General features: G+C 39.5%; 1 protein-coding gene across 1 annotated transcript; it reads left to right on the plus strand.

The window, feature by feature from the left end:
* The first annotated feature begins 2010 nt into the window (after positions 1–2010).
* On the plus strand, positions 2011–4136 carry LOC149261503 (bidirectional sugar transporter SWEET1-like). The gene is made up of 6 exons (XM_089381911.1): positions 2011–2146; positions 2237–2273; positions 2368–2587; positions 2662–2820; positions 2979–3098; positions 3585–4136. Exons 1-6 carry the CDS (start codon positions 2113–2115, stop codon positions 3801–3803), a joined length of 789 nt encoding a protein of 262 aa, XP_089238037.1. The 5' UTR covers positions 2011–2112; the 3' UTR covers positions 3804–4136.
* The last annotated feature ends 16778 nt before the right edge of the window (positions 4137–20914 follow it).

Here is a 20914-nt window from a genome sequence, read left to right on the forward strand (position 1 = left end):
ATACATAATACATGTTTTTGTAAATCTTATAATAAGATAATTTTTGTATTTAGTTTCGTAATTATTGAAAAAACATAAACATTAATGTTAATTATATTTAAAAATAATAATAAATATTAAATTTTATTTAAAATAATAATAAAAAAATAATTTAATTTAATTTTCTAATATATTTTAATTAAATTTCTTTAATGTGAACTGATTGCGATGATTTTAGGTTTTTGAATTAAGCAAATTTAGAAATAAATTAATTGTGGGTGGAATTTTCAAAAAAATATAATAATAAGACTGTTTTATAGGGAAAGTATTTGATAATGAACATGTTTGAATAAAAGTATTCGACAATAAAAATATTAAATCATATTTTTGATAATAGAAAATCTCTAAACTCTTAAAAAAACTTAAATTATATTAATATTAAATGGTAAACCAAACCCTTATCTAATAACGATTTCAATTTTGCGTTTTTTTGAAATACATGGATCCTCGGGTTGTCCAGAGCTGAGTCTTTGAATTGAAGGATGGCACTGCAACACCGTCCACATCCATCTAATTCACGCACTATACCTCTTAAAAGCGTATAAGCAATATCTACAGTATGCAAAATATCCAACAATAATATTAAAGTCTGTCACCAAAATTTGATAGCTGCGTGATAAACAATATTTTTTTAAAGTACATGGAACTTGCGGATTTTCAACTCCCATGCCTTGAATTTAAGAATGCCACTACAATGCAGGTAGCATCCATCTCATCAAGATCATTAACGCTCTACACCTCTGCTGAATGAGTATATGTAAAGCGCGATGTCTATCGAATCTAGTCCCAAAAAAAATAAAAAAAATAGGTAATTGGAGTGTTTAATAATTTTTAATTGTGAAAATGGATTTAATTCCACTCAAAATCTTGAATTTAGACCGTTATAACTTAGATTTATAAAAAAATTACCCAAATTTTTCCTAATCTTACCGATATTTCTAAATTATTTTGTAAGTTATTTCTAAATTATTTGTAGCTTTTTTTAGACTACCCGTATGCTGAGTACAACAGCCACGTTGAAGGCTCTGGCGAAAATTTTATGGAAAGATACTTTGGATCATAGTCACACTACGACGCAGCAGCCTCCTATCTCATTCACGCACCATATGTTTGAATGTGCATAAGCAAACTATCTGACAACAATTACCTTCAATTCAAGAATGCCACCGCAACACAATGTGCATCCATCTCATCAACTCACCACCACCCATGTTCAGAAGATCAATAGATTTGAAAAGATTCATCTCCACCTGTTGATCCTGTCGTCTGCGCTCCAATATCAGGCGTTCAGATCAAAGTTTCGAAAAGTTTTCTACCTGTTCTATTTTAATAACTCTCTCAGTCAGCAGAGCGTCTCAATCCCGCCCCACCAAAGCAGCTGGAGCAGGTGTTAGGGAAGCAACCAGACTTACCTGACGACTGCAGATGATTAAAATCCTAAGAAGATTCTTCTGATAATGAGCAGATTGAGTCTCTCGCACGGCAACCATCGAAGTTGCCATTACCTCCTCAGGTGCCATGCCATGGCAGAATGGATTAGTCATGGGCGAGGACTCGAGGAGTGTGTGCATGCGAGGCACATTGATTGTGACAGTCAAACAGTACACCAACGGCGAGTCCTATTTCCACCTGTATAGCAAAGTTAATGCTATAGAGGTACCCCTCTGACAGCCTCATAGAGCATCATGGACCATACATCATCGGACCATGTATCTGTCTCCGGCATCCCTCTCCCGACTGCCCATCGAAACCCCGGCGACCCTGCCCGCAGCCACCCGCAGCCTCCCATCAGATCGTATTTGTTGCGGCAACAGTCCCTCTATTTCAAATTTCAGATTTGAGTTTTGAGCGGGATGCACCTTTGTATACGATACATATACGATTGAAGTTTGAAAACCCTCCAAACTTTGAAATTTGAATTTCAATGCGCGCAAATAATCTGGTGTTGTTCATGAATGACAGAAGCATCTGCTCATCGATGATCTGGTTCCACTCCGTTAATCGATTGTTGTAGCGAAGTGATTACGGAATCTAAACACTTATACAAGCGCCGATCGGACCGAAGATAGTAAAATGTTTAATATACATTTCCTTTTCGGCATCTTCGGTGCGTATACACGCTCTATCCACTTTAATTTCTTGGATGCAAGAAGCTTGTTTCCGGTTTCTTAATGTTTCATTTGTTCTTTCATGACAGGCAACATCACTGCCCTGATACTCTTCTTAGTTCCTTTGTGAGTTTTCCCAACTTATGTAGTCATTTAATGAGGAAACATATTGATGCATATATAATTCGTAATTGTTTATGATCCTATTGGTACTTTGCAGAATTACTTTCTGGAAGATTATTAAAAACAAATCGACAGAACAGTTCTCTGGATTTCCGTATGTTTCCACGCTTTTGAATTGCTTGCTTTCTGGATGGTATGGCATGCCGTTTGTATCATCCAATAACCTTCTAATGAGCACGGTTAACGGAACTGGGGCCGTCATAGAATTCTTCTACGCAGTTGTGTTCATCTGCTATATTCGTGACAAGAAATACAGGGTAAGTATAGTATTGATTAATAAATTTGTTTCTGAGCAGGGTGATGCCCATTTGAATGACGGTGGATGAAACAGGGGAAGATATTTGGCCTTCTGGTAGCTGTTCTCAGTTTTTTTGCAATGGTTGTCCTGGTATCGCTCTTGGCAATGCACGGAAAAGTTAGGAGGTTATTTTGCGGCTTCGTTTGCGCCATCTTCTCCATCTGCATGTACGGGTCTCCTCTGTCAGTAATGGTAAATCTCTCTACTTCCTCTTTAGCAAAACCAATTTTCAGTGAGCATTGTTTAAGTCAGCATAACGGTCAAGAGAATGCGGTTTTTTTCAACAATTTACATTTATGCCTTAGTATGATATGTGAAGTGACCTGAAGCGCGATTTCGATGATGTGCAGAGGTTGGTGATTAAGACGAAGAGCGTAAAGTATATGCCGTTCTTCCTGTCTCTCTTTGTATTCCTATGCGGCACCTCCTGGTTCATATTCGGCCTCTTGGGAAACGATCCATTCGTTTATGTACGTTTAACAATACTTACCATAGATGATAAATATATTTGCACGACAATTATAAACATTCACCTTTTGGGTAACTTAGATAAAAAAAAAATCTGTTTCATGATTGAATAACCTTCATCATAAAGATCTTTTACAGAAGTAAAAATTGTATAACAAAATAAAATAGGTAAGTATTCAAATTACTTGTCCGAGAACATCATTAAACATGACTGCATAGCATGATCGAAATCAAAGCTGTAGATATAATACTTTTAATTCAGTGTAATATCCTTTAAAATCTACAAGTAACAAAGAATAAAGTAAATATTTTTAAGCATTACACGTTCAGTTCTCTATTATATGCCTTTACCTGCAATCTTTACCGTTGCAACCTAAAATCCTTATAAAACCCGAATTTGGGTAACTCTATTCTAGTGTAACTCTATGTTAGCGCTGTATTTATGAGATGGAGGTGTTAAATTTTTCAATGGTTTTATGGATCCACAGGTACCAAATGGGTCTGGAAGTTTCCTCGGAGCATTGCAGTTGATTCTGTATGTTATTTACAAAGACTGGAAGAATACGAACAACGACAGTGCTACATCGTCTCCTCCTCCAGAAAAAGAGGCAAAGGTACAGGACGTTTATCAAATGAGCCAAGTGGAAAAGGAACAAGGCCGCGTTGATCAAATGAGCCAAGTTGAAAAGGGATATGTTTTTAAATGAGCGAAGTGGAAAAGGGATTTTATGGGCAGGCAAAAGCTTATACTATGGAATGGACATTAAACGTGAATGGAATGGAAATTAAAGTGTAGTATTAAGCAACGAGGAGAATGGAATGGAAATTAAAGTGCAGTAATAAGAAATGATGTTCAACAACATAATTTGTTGTGAAATAATTTTTACATCTATGTTATAGATGTGTGTAACATAGGTGTGTATTACGAGTTGGTTGTTAATGGTTGAGAGTTTTTATTGGATTTACTCTGTCATCTACTTTTATTTATGTAACTATGCTTTTATCAATAAACCAATAAAGTATAGTGTGATTGGTCTCTGGTGTGTAACTATGTTTGTTTTTGGTAGTTTTTTATGTTTGTCTTTGGTAGTTTTTCCAAATTGGTATCAGAGTTAGTTCCACCATGAGAGGCTATAATTATGCAAATTCTACAAGTTTAAATCATTATATATGAGATAGTGCAGGAAGGTGATTGTGTATTTTTCATGTGTTTATATTTTTGTGTGCATGTGTGTTGTTCTACTATTTAATTGAAGAAGCAATCATTGCCTTATTGTGATTTGATGTGGATATAGTCAAGTTGCCACTAGTGACGAATCCATTAGTGGAATTGTTGAACCCATACCAGATCAGATGTGATATCCAGAGCTAAATAGGGAACATCATCGTTATTATTTTGAAGGGTTGAGATCTTACATTTTGAGTGGGATCTCGTGTATGTATATGAAGTTGTATGAAATCCTCGTAAAACTTTGTGGTGTGGGTTCCAGTTTTCCTATGTTGCAATATGTCATTATTATTATTGAAGTGTGTAATGATGAACTGAAAGTTATTATTGAATAAAGTAACATAGTTTGTATTGAATAAAGTAACATAGTTTGAGTTAGTCATTATGTTATTTTGTTCCAATAAAACATATCACTAATTTGGTTATGTTTATATTCCATTATATGTGGGTGGTCAAATTGTTTTTTCAATGCTTCAAGATTAACAATTATCATTTATCTTTGTGTGTATGTTAAAAATAGTCAAGTTGTATGATTGACTTCTCAATATACAAAATACCAAAACCATTTAACTATATAACTATCAAAATTGTAATTATCTTTTTGTGTATGTTAAAAATTGTCAAGTTGTATGATTGACTTCTCAATATACACACTACCCAAACTATTTAATTATATAACTATGAAAATTGCAATTCAATGCATTTTGATAGATAGAAGTAAGTCCATACAGTGATTCAATAACAAATTATTTTTCTTTGTAGTCAAGAGCCTTTGGTCGTACAAGTATGTCAATGATGGTCACAAGCTGTTAAATTAGTCAAGTGATATGCTTGAAGTTTTGGCGGAGAGAGAGGGTAGTATGTGAGGCTCCACTGTGGGTGTAGGTGTTAATGAAGATCAACAAAACAAAGATCAATATTGCTATTGTAATTTGTGATTTTAATATTTGACATGTAAACATTAAGGGAAGGGCTTGGAAGTAATAGTTCCATGTGTATTACATGTGTGTTACACATTGTTAATTGTTGTGAGCTTTTAGGTTAGCTATTTTTAGTAATTATGATCAATGATCTATTTTGATATATGTAACTATTGATTAATTAATAAAATATAGTGTGACTTTTGTTTGGTGTATAACTATGTCTTCTTTGTTCTTTTTTAAATGTTCCTTCAATTATTATTCCATTGGAGGTTAGTGAGTGCAAAATTTCCTAATAGAAGATATGTGTGAATCTTTGTTTGGGTTCTAACACCTTTGCTCTTCAAGGTGGATAAAATATCATTCTTGTAATGCAATGCAATTCATCATTATTAAATAAGTTTTACGGAGTTGTATGAGTCCAATTAATGTGAAGAGGGCTTATTAGAAAGTTTTTCCCCATTGATAAAAGTGGTATATATAGAGATATAAAAAATGTAAAAGATATCTTTTGGAATAAATTTAAACTAAATTTTGTACAGTCATAGAGGCAGTTGTGCACAATGATTCCATATTAATGGAAGCATATTGTTCTCTCTCATATGGCCATTGTATTCCCTACACTAATTACTTTAGAAGAACACCAAGATAACAATTGTTTTCTCACTCCCAATATTTCTATTGGGTATCATACAAGTGATACAAGTGGTACCAAATTAAATTTTTATACCAGTAGTACAAATGGTATGAGAGCAAGTGGTACAAGTGGTGCGTAGTACAAATGGTATGAGAGCAAGTGGTACAAGTGGTGCGTGTAGATCTGAAGGGGTTAGTCCCTCTTGTGAGTAGGTCCTTATAAACATTGATGTAATCAAAGCTGGGGCTTCTGATTTACATCATAATAAAAATAAGCTTTGTGTTTTTCTCTAGGATTCGTTTCCAAGTAAAATCACTATGTACATTTGTCATGTGAATAAGGTCTTGCTATTTGCCAATTTTATTAGATTGAATGATTTGTTAAAGGAGTGTACAATTTGTAAAATATTGATTCATGCCCCCACCTCCCTTGGTATATCCTAATTCCCAATAATTTTCTAGTATTCTCGTTCTTAGATCCATTCACAATGATCAAGCTTTGGACTTGCTAGAAATAGAACCAAATCCAATTTGTGGTTCAAAATGAACAAATTGTATTCCTCATTCATTGTTGCTTCCAAGTTGGGATTTCTTTTATCCTCTTCATAAAATTGAGGATCAGAAGATAATATCACATAATAATACAAGGGCATGCATGGTTCCGTTGCTATAAGTGCATGTTGAATTTCTTCCACTTAATATATTTTGGAAAGATAATCTAACAAATTACTGTGATGCACCCGTTCTATGTCAATGGTGGTGGTGAATCTGAATCTTCTACTACTTGCTCAATAGGTTTGGAATTTTCATTTCAAGTGTAAGAAGAATCATAATCTTGAATACTGGCATATGGAAGTGGTGGAGGTTATGGAGCAGGTTCCTATGGAGTTGCATGTAGAGGATCTTCTTCAAACTTTATAGTTTTTTGTGGACATATCTAACAACCTACCTCGTTTGAATCCTTCTGAATATCCAACGAACATGCACTCCTTACTCTGTGGCTCTAAATAGTTTCACCTATCCAATGATATTTAATCCCATTCTCATGATCCAAGGATATGGAGATGGGTGACTTCCGATCTCTTAGTGCAGCATGACTCATAAGGAGTTTTGTGTTTCGTGGATTCATGTGGTACTTTGTTCTAGATGTAAGAAACATAGTTGATTATTTTAGACCATAACTTTGAAGGTAATGAGTTTGCATGCATCATGCAGTTGGTAATTTCTTTTAGTCTCCTATTCTTCCTTTATACCACATCATATTGATTGTATGACACTATGTGTTGTAACTAGATAACTCCATCTGAACAAAGCCTTTCCATGCCTTTGTTCACATACTCCCCCCTATTCTCTATGTGCAACATTTTGATGCCTTTCCTATTTTTTCTACATGTGGTTTATTGTCCTGGAAAAGTTCAAAGACCTCTGACTTGGATTTAATAAAATAGACCCAAATTTAACGTTACTAGTTGTCTATGAACGTAAGAGACTACCTCACTTTTTATCATAGATGGTTTAGGAAAATATCTAGTGATATCATTTTGCATGAGATTAAGGGTTGATGATGGCCTTCTTGCATTTCCTTTCTTCAAATATCCTCTAGATGTTTGCCCATAATATAGCCATGGAAAAATCCTTCAAAAGATTGAATGTTGGGAATCCTTGTAACCATTCCTTCTCTATTAATTTGTTGTAGGTACTTGTAGTTCAAGTGTCGAAAAATTGCGTGTCCCAATGGACTCTCTTTGTTTGCATGTGTTACTAACATAATCTAAGAAGATTCGGAAGCAAAATGAAAAGGAATAAAACCTTGCGGAAAGGTCTACTTTACCTAGAATAACTATAGAGCCATTTGTCATCTTACAAATGCTAACAGTCTCAGGTGTAAATTCTACTGGCTTTCCTCTACAAAAATTCATTGTCTGGTAGACTCATAGTATGAGTATGGATTAAATAGGTCATCAAAGAAACCATTATCCCTATCTACTCTTCTTTTTCCACGTACTTTGATAAGGGTATTATCTCCCATAAGTATGGGAGGACCAGAAATGTTTCCATGGTCAAAAAGGAATCTCTTAAGGTATCCATATGGTGTGGTTCCACACTGTGAATAATTTAAGAATAATTGATCTAAACTTAAACATGAACACAAAAACTTACACATATAATCATAAACAGAGAGATGCAATAGAAAAAACCTTCATTTCATTAATAGAAGAATACTCAACTATGCTTATAAACATAATGGAAATAAGATAGTGTTGGCTATGTGGGGCTTGACCTAGGTTCAGATGTGATTTTAGCCAAGCAAATCCCTGTACCACTAGCCCTTTCTGCAACAGTCTATGGAACGCAGACTGAGGTCTCACTCGAAGCAGTATGGGAGGGTGCTAGAACAAAGTTTCGGCACCGTGGGGATGTCTGGTAGGTGGCGATAGGGATGCAATCAAACCTCCATGCTTATTGGACACGAGCATGTTGCTTCCTGTGTTATTACCTTCATGCAGCTCTAGCCGCAGCACGACCCGTGTTAGTTACGCAAGTCTTCCTTAATTAAGTTCTAATTGCTAATTAATTAGAATTTTGTCATACATAAGCATTCATACCAGTGTTTATCAAGTGTAGACATATAAATAACTAGATAACAATAATGCATAACATCAAAATATAGATCCACGAACAGATGGAATGTACTTTGAATCAAGCTTATCTTTATTAATAATATTTTTCATGTTCAATTCAATTACAGACCCAACTACGCCCTACACACTTAGCTATAGGGGTCTGCGCACTGAGATGGAGACTCTACTAGGCCTCTGTGCACTGAGCTGCAGAGCCTCTTCCTACTGCTGCGACCCAATACGCTTCAAATTCCCTTCATTCTATAACCATGCCTTCGCATCTATCTATTAGTTGCTTGCCAAAAAACTATCTTTACACTTAGAGCTTCTCTCTATTTATAAAATCCCATGGTCCGTAGGTCGACACAACTTTACATTATTTTACAATTCTTAGGACGGACAACCCTATGACTCATCCTAGACTTTTGCACTCCGCGCCCACACTTTATGGAGTCTTATATTATAATTGACCAAAACTCAGGCTTTAAGCCCCAAAACCTACTGTGGGGGATCCCATGCCCAACAGGGCCCCAACACAATCATCATCATCATCTGTTGTTATGAACGGAAGCTTCACCCATTTTTGTGCTAGATCCTTGCATGCCCAGATATACAGGTTATGCATATCTACTTTGAACTCTGTCGAGCTCTGCAAGCTGTTATAAACTGTATGGAACAGGCACGGCCTTCGATTGATCCACATTCGGATGCTCGTCTCCATGAACACCCAGAACACCTTCGTCTTGCGAATTCTCTTCGCATCTTCCTAGCCCAGAGCAAGGTGTACCTCACGGCTTCAGGGAAATCATCCTCAATATTGGGAAACTGGCTATCCTTGGGTAGTTCCCCTACAACCAACAAGATGGATAAGAGAAACCATGCGTAGTGGAAGGTCTTACCCTACTCCTAGGCCTCCTTGCAGTTTTTCAGAAACTCCTCGTAGAGGAACTGCACCCAGTTGAACTGTACCCCCTCTGTGCACTGCTCTTCCAACGCAATCACATACATTAGTACTTCGTCGGTGCGACATTTCCTCATCAACTTGTCGGCTAGCGGTTGGGTGGCTATGCACACCCCTTTGCCCTTAATTCTTGCTATTGCGTACCCCCTCTTTTTCTTCTCTAGTTTATACTTCGCCTTCATGGCTTCTGCGAGGGCCAAGTCACTACTTTTTCCCGCTATGGTCGCGGTGTGTGTCCTTTGAAGGGAAGTTAAGAAATTATGTGAATTAGGTTGGCCATGATGGGAATAGGCTCCTCCAACCAAATATACCTGTCATGCATTAGGAACGACAGCTGCCTGATGACGAAAATGTTGATTGGCGTGTGGTGGTAGTGGGGTATCCATCGTAGATGGAGTAAACCAACCTTCTGCACATCGTGCAACCATTTCTGCTTCATTAACCTCTCTGTGGCCAGTTGTGGGAACTTCTCGCTACCCATGAGGTCCTAGTCCTCGAAATTCATGGTAGGTATTCGTCCCAAAGGTAGACCTTCAAACGTTATACTTTCAGGGAGGAGTAGGGTCTAGAGCGCACTCCTTGTGGCCTCCAGGCCTTTCAGTATCTTGGCTTTCCATTTCCATGGGGGGACATATGTAAGTAACTTTGTTTCGAAAGGCATTGGTGAGACATGATTTGCCTCATTGTCTTGCACCTAAATTTGAGCAATTAGAGCTTGCAAGTCTTTCTCCTCCTCATCTGATTCAATAGTGATGGATTTTCCCTTTTCTACCATTGAGAATTTGCCAAACCGTGGTTTTCTTGGGGATACAAGGACTCGGCCCATAATCTTCTTATCTTTCTATGGTCATGGCGTTCGTGGTGATTTTGGAACTTCTAGTGAAACTGCTGCCTCTCTAGGCTCCTCATGGGCCATATCGGGCTCCACGATATCTTCGACGAATCGCACTCTTGTTCTAGCAGCGGTCATCGTGTCTATAGTCAAAGGTGGTAAGAGTACGCGATGCTTATTCTTTGTAACTGGTCAATTCTCACACAACCAAGTGTTGCCTCAAGGCTAGCCCTGGGGATCTTATAGCATCTTTTGAATTTTAATTTGACCATTCCCCCAAATTTTGAGTCATTAATGCCTTCTTGGCGGCCCATGGTAATGTGCACTATCACGAATTAGCAGAATAGGAGGTCATTTCAAGAAACGGGGGTAGTTTCTGATATGTGATTAGCGACATATCGCAAGGAAAACCCATCGAAGAAGGAAAAGCCCCGAACGCCCGGACCCGAAAAACCATAAAATGCAACGGATATCGCACCGATTTCGTCAGAAGCGGGGCCCACAAAAACCGGCAGAATATCGGAAGGGCTTCGAGCGGTAAGTGGTTTCAACCGAGTCCCGCCCGATGCCACACAATGGGTGCCACGCGTCCGGCGGAAGAGAGAGGAAACCGTTCACATCAGACGGGTAAACATCATGTTACTTACTCGCCCGATATGAACGATGACCATAGGATCTGGGGCCCCCAGATCGACGACGGAGATGCGTTCCGATGGAAATGTGCATATACGGAAATGTGCACATATAAGAAAGTTATGTATATACGGAAGATATGCACATATCTTCCGTATATATACAATTTCCGTATATGCACAATTTCTCTATGCATAATTTCCATATATGTGCAAGTTCCATATATAGAAATTGTGCATATACGGAAATTGTGCATATACAGAAGATTTGAGTCACTGCAGCGAACCATACCATAGTCAGGACCCGAAAAACTCCTAAAAATAGTGAATTGTGCTACAATTACGGAAACTGAAAAACTAAAAGAGACAGTTGTGGGGGTCCAAGTGGGATAGGTGGGTGGCCACCAACATCCACCTGGATCATGGCATCCTACAGTGATACCTCCCACACACTTGTCCCAAGATCGACCTCAGGATTCCCTACACTGTACACAATCTCCACTGGTCACCCATTGTGGCTCCTCGTTACCGCACAACCCAACTCCTCCCCTCCACCCTCCTACTCACATTTTCAACAGTTGCTCAGAGCCTTGTCCTCTCGGACCTCTCCCTCGAGCTTGGGTCACTCGGCTGCAATTGCTCATTATAACGCATTGCTCCCCTAGTCGACTCCCATACAATGCTCCCACCACACTGATAATACCGAATCTCAATTCAACCTCCCCCACATCATTCTCCCCCATATACAACCTCCCCTAAGTAATACCTCTTTCCTATATATCAGTGCAATTTTTACTATTTTTACACCAAAAGTGCATTTTTTGCCACTAGAACTGCATATATTTTCCACCAGAAGTACAATTTTTTGATATATTGGAAGCAAAGTACATTTTTAATACATTCAATGATATCTATTGTTGGAGTAGTTCTACTGGGAAAAGAGAACTATCCTGATTGGTCAAGGAAGATAAAACAAACTCTCATTTTCAATGAGTTGTGGAAAGGAGTGTGTATATGAGAAGGAGAGAATGAACCTGCAAAGGCCACCTCGGATAAGAAGATTACCATTTGGGAAAACAAGAACAAAAATGCCTATGCCTTGATTGCATCATCTGTAAATGAAGAGGTGAGTCGTCATAATGCACCATTTTCAAATTCTTTTGAAGCCTTACATAAGTTGAAGGAACTTTATGACTCACTCTCTCAACTTGAAGTTGTCCAATTGATGATTAAATTATTCAGTCTTGAATTGAAAAATGATGATCCTCTTGCTTTAGCATCAAAAGTAAGATCTATTATGCATGATATCAAAACCACTGGTGTTCAAATAAACATTCCTCTTATAGCTTATGTCAATGCACTATATCCTACTTATTCAAATTATCTTGAGTCATTGCAAGCAAGTGAAACTTCAAGGAGATTAACTTTGCCTCCCTTGAGAAGAAGTTTGCTGAGAGAGAGAAGGTTTCTTGGAAGAAGACAACTCCTTAGTCTTCTAAAGAAGTTGTGTGTATTGAAGATAAAGAGAAGAATCATACTCAAGATTCTTCTAGAGGAATAGGTGGCCGAAGAGGTAAAGGAAGAAGAAATTTTAGAGGCAGGGGTGGCAAATAGTTTCAAGGAGAAAAGTCTGATCTTCATTGCATATGTTTCAATAGAGATGGATATGATGCATCGAAATGTAAGTTTCTTTAGGACAAAATTGAGTAGGAAATAAATGAGGCCAAAGGTAAAACCCTTGACGATGAGACAGGTATATACTTGTTTCTATGGTAGACTTCATGGATGGCACATTGCAGATATGATGGAGGTTGCTTCATAGACCTGGATTTGGCACATCTTCCGTATATGCGCACATCTTCCGTATATGCCCAGTTTCCGTATATGCGCACGTCTTCCGTATATGCCCAGTTTCCGTATATGCGCACATCTTCCGTATATGCCCAGTTTCCGTATATGCGCACATCTTCCGTATATGCCCAGTTTTAGTATATGCACACATCTTCCGTATATGCACACATCTTCCGTATATGCCCAGTTTCCGTATATGCGCACATCTTCCGTATATGCCCAGTTTCCGTATATGCGCACATCTTCCGTATATGCCCAGTTTCCGTATATGCGCACATCTTTCGTATATGCACAGTTTCCGTATATGTGCACATCTTCCGTATATGCCCAGTTTCTATATATGCGCACATCTTCGGTATATGCCCAGTTTCTGTATATGCGCACATCTTCGGTATATGCCCAGTTTTCATATATGCACACATCTTCCGTATATGCACAGTTTCCGTATATGCGCACATCTTCCGTATATGCCCAGTTTTCGTATATGCGCACATCTTCCGTATATGCACAGTTTCCGTATATGCGCACATCTTCCGTATGGGCATATACGGAAGATGTGCGCATATACGGAAACTGGGCATATACAGAAGATGTGCGCATATATGGAAACTGTGCAGACAGTTTCAAGGAGAAAAGTCTGATCTTCATTGCACACGTTTCAATAGAGATGGATATGATGCATCGACATGTAAGTTTCTTTAGGACAAAATTGAGTAGGAAATAAATGAGGCCAAAGGTAAAACCCTTGACGATGAGACAGGTATATACTTGTTTCTATGGTAGACTTGATGGATGGCACATTGCAGATATGATGGAGGTTGCTTCATAGACCTGTATTTGGCACATCTTCCGTATATGCGCACATCTTCCGTATATGCCCAGTTTCCGTATATGCGCACGTCTTCCGTATATGCCCAGTTTCCGTATATGCGCACATCTTCCGTATATGCCCAGTTTCCGTATATGCGCACATCTTCCGTATATGTCCAGTTTCCGTATATGCGCACATATTCCGTATATGCCCAGTTTCCGTATATGCGCACATCTTCCGTATATGCCCAGTTTCCGTATATGCCCAGTTTCCGTATATGCGCACATCTTCCGTATATGTCCAGTTTCCGCATATGCGCACATCTTCCGTATATGCCCAGTTTCCGTATATGCACACATCTTCCGTATATGGTTTCCGTATATGCCCAGTTTCCGTATATGCGCACATCGTCAAGGATGTCGTATATTGCATACGTTTCAATAGAGATGGATATGATGCATCGACATGTAAGTTTCTTTAGGACAAAATTGAGTAGGAAATAAATGAGGCCAAAGGTAAAACCCTTGACGATGAGACAGGTATATACTTGTTTCTATGGCAGACTTGATGGATGGCACATTGCAGATATGATGGAGGTTGCTTCATAGACCTGGATTTGGCCCAGTTTCCGTATATGCGCACATCTTCCGTATATGCCCAGTTTCCGTATATGCGCACATCTTCCGTATATGCCCAGTTTCCGTACATGCGCACATCTTCCGTATATGCCCAGCTTCCGTACATGCGCACATCTTCTGTATATGCACAATTTCTGTACATGCGCACATCTTCCGTATATGCCCAGTTTCTGTACATGCGCACATCTTCCGTATATGTCTAGTTTCCGTACATGCGCACATCTTCCGTATATGCCCAGTTTCCGTATATGCGCACATCTTCCGTATGGGCATATACGGAAGATGTGCGCATATATGCCCAGTTTCCGTATATGCCCATACGGAAGATGTGCGCATATACGGAAACTGGGCATATACGTAAGATGTGCGCATGTACGGAAACTGGGCATATACGGAAGATGTGCGCATATACGGAAACTGGGCATATACAGAAGATGTGCGCATATACGGAAACTGTGCATATACGGAAGATGTGCGCATATACGGAAACTGGGCATATACGGCAGATGTGCGCATATACGAAAACTGTGCATATACGGAAGATGTGTGCACATACGGAAACTGTGCATATACGGAAGATGTGCGCATATACGAAAACTGGGCATATACGGAAGATGTGTGCATATACTGAAACTGGGCATATACGGAAGATGTGCGCATATACGGAAACTGGGCATATACGGAAGATGTGCGCATATACGGAAACTGGGCATATACGGAAGATGTGTGCATATACGGAAACTGGGCATATACGGAAGATGTGTGCATATACGGAAACTGGGCATATAAGGAAGATGTGCGCATATACGGAAGATGTGTGCATATACGGAAACTGGGCATATACGGAAGATGTGCGCATATACGGAAACTGGGCATATACGGAAGATGTGCGCATATACGGAAACTGGGCATATACGGAAGATGTGCACATATACGGAAGATGTGCCAAATCCAGGTCTATGAAGCAACCTCCATCATATCTGCAATGTGCCATCCATCAAGTCTGCCATAGAAACAAGTATATACCTGTCTCATCGTCAAGGGTTTTACCTTTGGCCTCATTTATTTCCTACTCAATTTTGTCCTAAAGAAACTTACATGTCGATGCATCATATCCATCTCTATTGAAACGTATGCAATATACGACATCCTTGACGATGTGCGCATATACGGAAACTGGGCATATACGGAAACCATATACGGAAGATGTGCGCATATACGGAAACTGAGCATATACGGAAGATGTGCGCATATGCGGAAACTGGACATATACGGAAGATTTGCGCATATACGGAAACTGGGCATATACGGAAACTGGGCATATACGGAAGATGTGCGCATATACGGAAACTGGGCATATACGGAAGATGTGCGCATATACGGAAATTGGGCATATACAGAAGATGTGTGCATATACGGAAGATGTGTGCATATACGGAAACTGGGCATATACGGAAGATGTGCGCATATACGGAAACTGGGCATATACGGAAGATGTGTGCATATATGGAAACTGCGCATATACGGAAGACGTGCGCATATACGGAAACTGGGCATATACGGAAGATGTGCGCATATACGGAAGATCTGCCAAATACAGGTCTATGAAACAACCTCCATCATATCTGCAATGTGCCATCCATCAAGTCTGCCATAGAAACAAGTATATACCTGTCTCATCGTCAAGGGTTTTACCTTTGGCCTCATTTATTTCCTACTCAAGTTTGTCCTAAAGAAACTTACATGTCGATGCATCATATCCATCTCTATTGAAACGTATGCAATGAAGATCAGTCTTTTCTCCTTGAAAATGTCTGCACAGTTTCCGTATATGCGCACATCTTCTGTATATGCCCAGTTTCCGTATATGCGCACATCTTCCGTATATGCCCATACGGAAGATGTGCGCATATACGAAAACTGGGCATATACGGAAGATGTGCGCATATACGGAAACTGGGCATATATGGAAGATGTGCGCATATACGGAAACTAGGCATATACGGAAGATGTGCGCATATACGAAAACTGTGCATATACAAAAGATGTGTACATATACCGAAACTGTGCATATACGGAAGATGTGCGCATATACGGAAACTGGGCATATACGAAAGATGTGCGCATATACGGAAACTGGGCATATACGGAAGATGTGCGCATATACGGAAACTGGGCATATACGGAAGATGTGCGCATATACGGAAGATGTGTGCATATACTGAAACTAGGCATATACGGAAGATGTGCGCATATACGGAAACTGGGCATATACGGAAGATGTGCGCATATACGAAAACTGGGCATATACGGAAGACGTGCGCATATACGAAAACTGGGCATATACGGAAGATGTGCGCATATACGGAAGATGTGCCAAATCCAGGTCTATGAAGCAACCTCCATCATATCTGCAATGTGCCATCCATCAAGTCTGCCATAGAAACAAGTATATACCTGTCTCATCGTCAAGGGTTTTACCTTTGGCCTCATTTATTTCCTACTCAATTTTGTCCTAAAGAAACTTACGTGTCGATGCATCATATCCATCTCTATTGAAACGTATGCAATGAAGATCAGACTTTTCTCCTTGAAACTGTCTGCACAGTTTCCATATATGCGCACATCTTCTGTATATGCCCAGTTTCCGTATATGCGCACATCTTCCGTATATGCCCATACGGAAGATGTGCGCATATACGGAAACTGGGCATATACGGAAGATGTGCGCATATACGGAAACTGGGCATATACGGAAGGTGTGCACATATACGGAAACTGGGCATATACGGAAGGTGTGCGCATATACGGAAACTGTGCATATACGGAAGATGTGTGCATATACGGAAACTGTGCATATACGGAAGATGTGCGCATATACGGAAACTGGGCATATACCGAAGATGTGCGCATATATGGAAACTGGGCATATACGGAAGATGTGCCCATATACGGAAACTGGGCATATACGGAAGATGTGCGCATATACGGAAACTGGGCATATACGGAAGATGTGCGCATATACGGAAACTGGGCATATACGGAAGATGTGCGCATATACGGAAACTGGGCATATACGGAAGATGTGTGCATATACTGAAACTGGGCATATACGGAAGATGTGTGCATATACGGAAACTGGGCATATACAGAAGATGTGCGCATATACGGAAATTGGGCATATACGGAAGACGTGCGCATATACGGAAACTGGGCATATATGGAAGATGTGCGCATATACGGAAGATCTGCCAAATCCAGGTCTATGAAGCAACCTCCATCATATCTGCAATGTGCCATCCATCAAGTCTGCCATAGAAACAAGTATAACCTGTCTCATCATCAAGGGTTTTACCTTTGGCCTCATTTATTTCCTACTCAATTTTGTCCTAAAGAAACTTACATGTCGATGCATCATATCCATCTCTATTGAAACATATGCAATGAAGATCAGGCTTTTCTCCTTGAAACTGTCTGCCACCCCTGCCTCTAAAATCTCTTCTTCCTTTACCTCTTCGGCCACCTATTCCTCTAGAAGAATCTTGAGTATGATTCTTCTCTTTATCTTCAATACACACAACTTCTTTAGAAGACTAAGGAGTTGTCTTCTTCCAAGAAACCTTCTCTCTCTCAGCAAACTTCTTCTCAAGGGAGGCAAAGTTAATCTCCTTGATGTGCAGAAGGTTGGTTTACTCCATCTACGATGGATACCCCACTACCACCACACGCCAATCAACATTTTCATCATCAGGCAGCTGTCGTTCCTAATGCATGACGGGTATATTTGGTTGGAGGAGCCTATTCCCATCATGGCCAACCTAATTCACATAATTTCTTAACTTCCCTTCAAAGGACACACACCGCGACCATAGCGGGAAATTAGTAGTGACTTGGCCCTCGCAGAAGCCATGAAGGCGAAGTATAAACTAGAGAAGAAAAAGAGGGGGTACGCAATAGCAAGAATTAAGGGCAAAGGGGTGTGCATAGCCACCCAACCGCTAGCCGACAAGTTGATGAGGAAATGTCGCACCGACGAAGTACTAATGTATGTGATTGCTTTGGAAGAGCAGTGCACAGAGGGGGTACAGTTCAACTGGGTGCAGTTCCTCTACGAGGAGTTTCTGAAAAACTTCAAGGAGGCCTAGGAGTAAGGTAAGACCTTCCACTACGCATGGTTTCTCTTATCCATCTTGTTGGTTGTAGGGGAACTACCCAAGGATAGCCAGTTTCCCAATATTGAGGATGATTTCCCTGAAGCCGTGAGGTACACCTTGCTCTGGGCTAGGAAGATGCGAAGAGAATTCGCAAGACGAAGGTGTTCTGGGTGTTCATGGAGACGAGCATCCAAATGTGGATCAATCGAAGGCCGTGCCTATTCCATACAGTTTATAACAGCTTGCAGAGCTCGACAGAGTTCAAAGTAGATATGCATAACCTGTATATCTGGGCATGCAAGGATCTAGCACAAAAATGGGTGAAGCTTCCATTCATAACAACAGATGATGATGATGATTGTGTTGGGGCCCTGTTGGGCATGGGATCCCCCACAGTAGGTTTTGGGGCTTAAAGCCTGAGTTTTGGTCAATTATAATATAAGACTCCGTAAAGTGTGGGCGCGGAGTGCAAAAGTCTAGGATGAGTCATAGGGTTGTCCGTCCTAAGAATTGTAAAATAATGTAAAGTTGTGTCGACCTACCCATGGTCCGCGGACCATGGGATTTTATAAATAGAGAGAAGCTCTAAGTGTAAAGATAGTTTTTTGGCAAGCAACTAATAGATAGATGCGAAGGCATGGTTATAGAATGAAGGGAAGTTGAAGCGTATTGGGTCGCAGCAGTAGGAAGAGGCTCTGCAGCTCAGTGCACAGAGGCCTAGTAGAGTCTCCAGCTCAGTGCGCAGACCCCTATAGCTAAGTGCGTAGGGCGTAGTTGGGTCTGTAATTGAATTGAACATGAAAAATATTATTAATAAAGATAAGCTTGATTCAAAGTACATTCCATCTGTTCGTGGATCTATATTTTGATGTTATGCATTATTTTTATCTAGTTATTTATATGTCTACACTTGATAAACACTGGTATGAATGCTTATGTATGACAAAATTCTAATTAATTAGCAATTAGAACTTAATTAAGGAAGACTTGCGTAACTAACACGGGTCGTGCTGCGGCTAGAGCTGCATGAAGGTAATAACACAGGAAGCAACATGCTCGTGTCCAATAAGCATGGAGGTTTGATTGCATCCCTATCGCCACCTACCAGACATCCCCACGGTGTCGAACCTTTGTTCTAGCACCCTCCCATACTGCTTCGAGTGAGACCTCAGTCCGCGTTCCATAGACTGTTGCAGAAAGGGCTAGTGGTACAGGGATTTGCTTGGCTAAAATCACATCTGAACCTAGGTCAAGCCCCACATAGCCAACACTATCTTATTTCCATTATGTTTATAAGCATAGTTGAGTATTCTTCTATTAATGAAATGAAGGTTTTTTCTATTGCATCTCTCTGTTTATGATTATATGTGTAAGTTTTTGTGTTCATGTTTAAGTTTAGATCAATTATTCTTAAATTATTCACAGTGTGGAACCACACCATATGGATACCTTAAGAGATTCCTTTTTGACCATGGAAACATTTCTGGTCCTCCCATACTTATGGGAGATAATACCCTTATCAAAGTACGTGGAAAAAGAAGAGTAGATAGGGATAATGGTTTCTTTGATGACCTATTTAATCCATACTCATACTATGAGTCTACCAGACAATGAATTTTTGTAGAGGAAAGCCAGTAGAATTTACACCTGAGACTGTTAGCATTTGTAAGATGACAAATGGCTCTATAGTTATTCTAGGTAAAGTAGACCTTTCCGCAAGGTTTTATTCCTTTTCATTTTGCTTCCGAATCTTCTTAGATTATGTTAGTAACACATGCAAACAAAGAGAGTCCATTGGGACACGCAATTTTTCGACACTTGAACTACAAGTACCTACAACAAATTAATAGAGAAGGAATGGTTACAAGGATTCCCAACATTCAATCTTTTGAAGGATTTTTCCATGGCTATATTATGGGCAAACATCTAGAGGATATTTGAAGAAAGGAAATGCAAGAAGGCCGTCATAAACCCTTAATCTCATGCAAAATGATATCACTAGATATTTTCCTAAACCATCTATGATAAAAAGTGAGGTAGTCTCTTACGTTCATAGACAACTAGTAACGTTAAATTTGGGTCTATTTTATTAAATCCAAGTCAGAGGTCTTTGAACTTTTCCAGGACATTAAACCACATGTAGAAAAAATAGGAAGGGCATCAAAATGTTGCACATAGAGAATAGGGGGGAGTATGTGAACAAAGGCATGGAAAGGCTTTGTTCAGATGGAGTTATCTAGTTACAACACATAGTGTCATACAATCAATATGATGTGGTATAAAGGAAGAATAGGAGACTACAAGAAATTACCAACTGCATGATGCATGCAAACTCATTACCTTCAAAGTTATGGTCTAAAATAATCAACTATGTTTCTTACATCTAGAACAAAGTACCACATGAATCCACGAAACACAAAACTCCTTATGAGTCATGCTGCACTAAGAGATCGGAAGTCACCCATCTCCATATCCTTGGATCATGAGAATGGGATTAAATATCATTGGATAGGTGAAACTATTTAGAGCCACAG

The sequence above is a fragment of the Pinus tabuliformis genome, chromosome 6, assembly GCF_031772625.1.
Source record: "Pinus tabuliformis cultivar Carrire ecotype Pingquan chromosome 6, CPIR1, whole genome shotgun sequence".
Taxonomy (NCBI): Eukaryota; Viridiplantae; Streptophyta; class Pinopsida; order Pinales; family Pinaceae; genus Pinus; species Pinus tabuliformis.

What these genes read in the sequence shown, in the direction of transcription:
- LOC149261503 (XM_089381911.1), top strand. Translation starts at nt 2,113, where the DNA reads ATGTTTAATATACATTTCCTTTTCGGCATCTTCG. An exon ending in ATACTCTTCTTAGTTCCTTT is followed by an intron (nt 2,274 to 2,367) that starts GTGAGTTTTCCC and finishes GGTACTTTGCAG; the next exon opens with AATTACTTTCTGGAAGATTA. An exon ending in TTCGTGACAAGAAATACAGG is followed by an intron (nt 2,588 to 2,661) that starts GTAAGTATAGTA and finishes TGGATGAAACAG; the next exon opens with GGGAAGATATTTGGCCTTCT.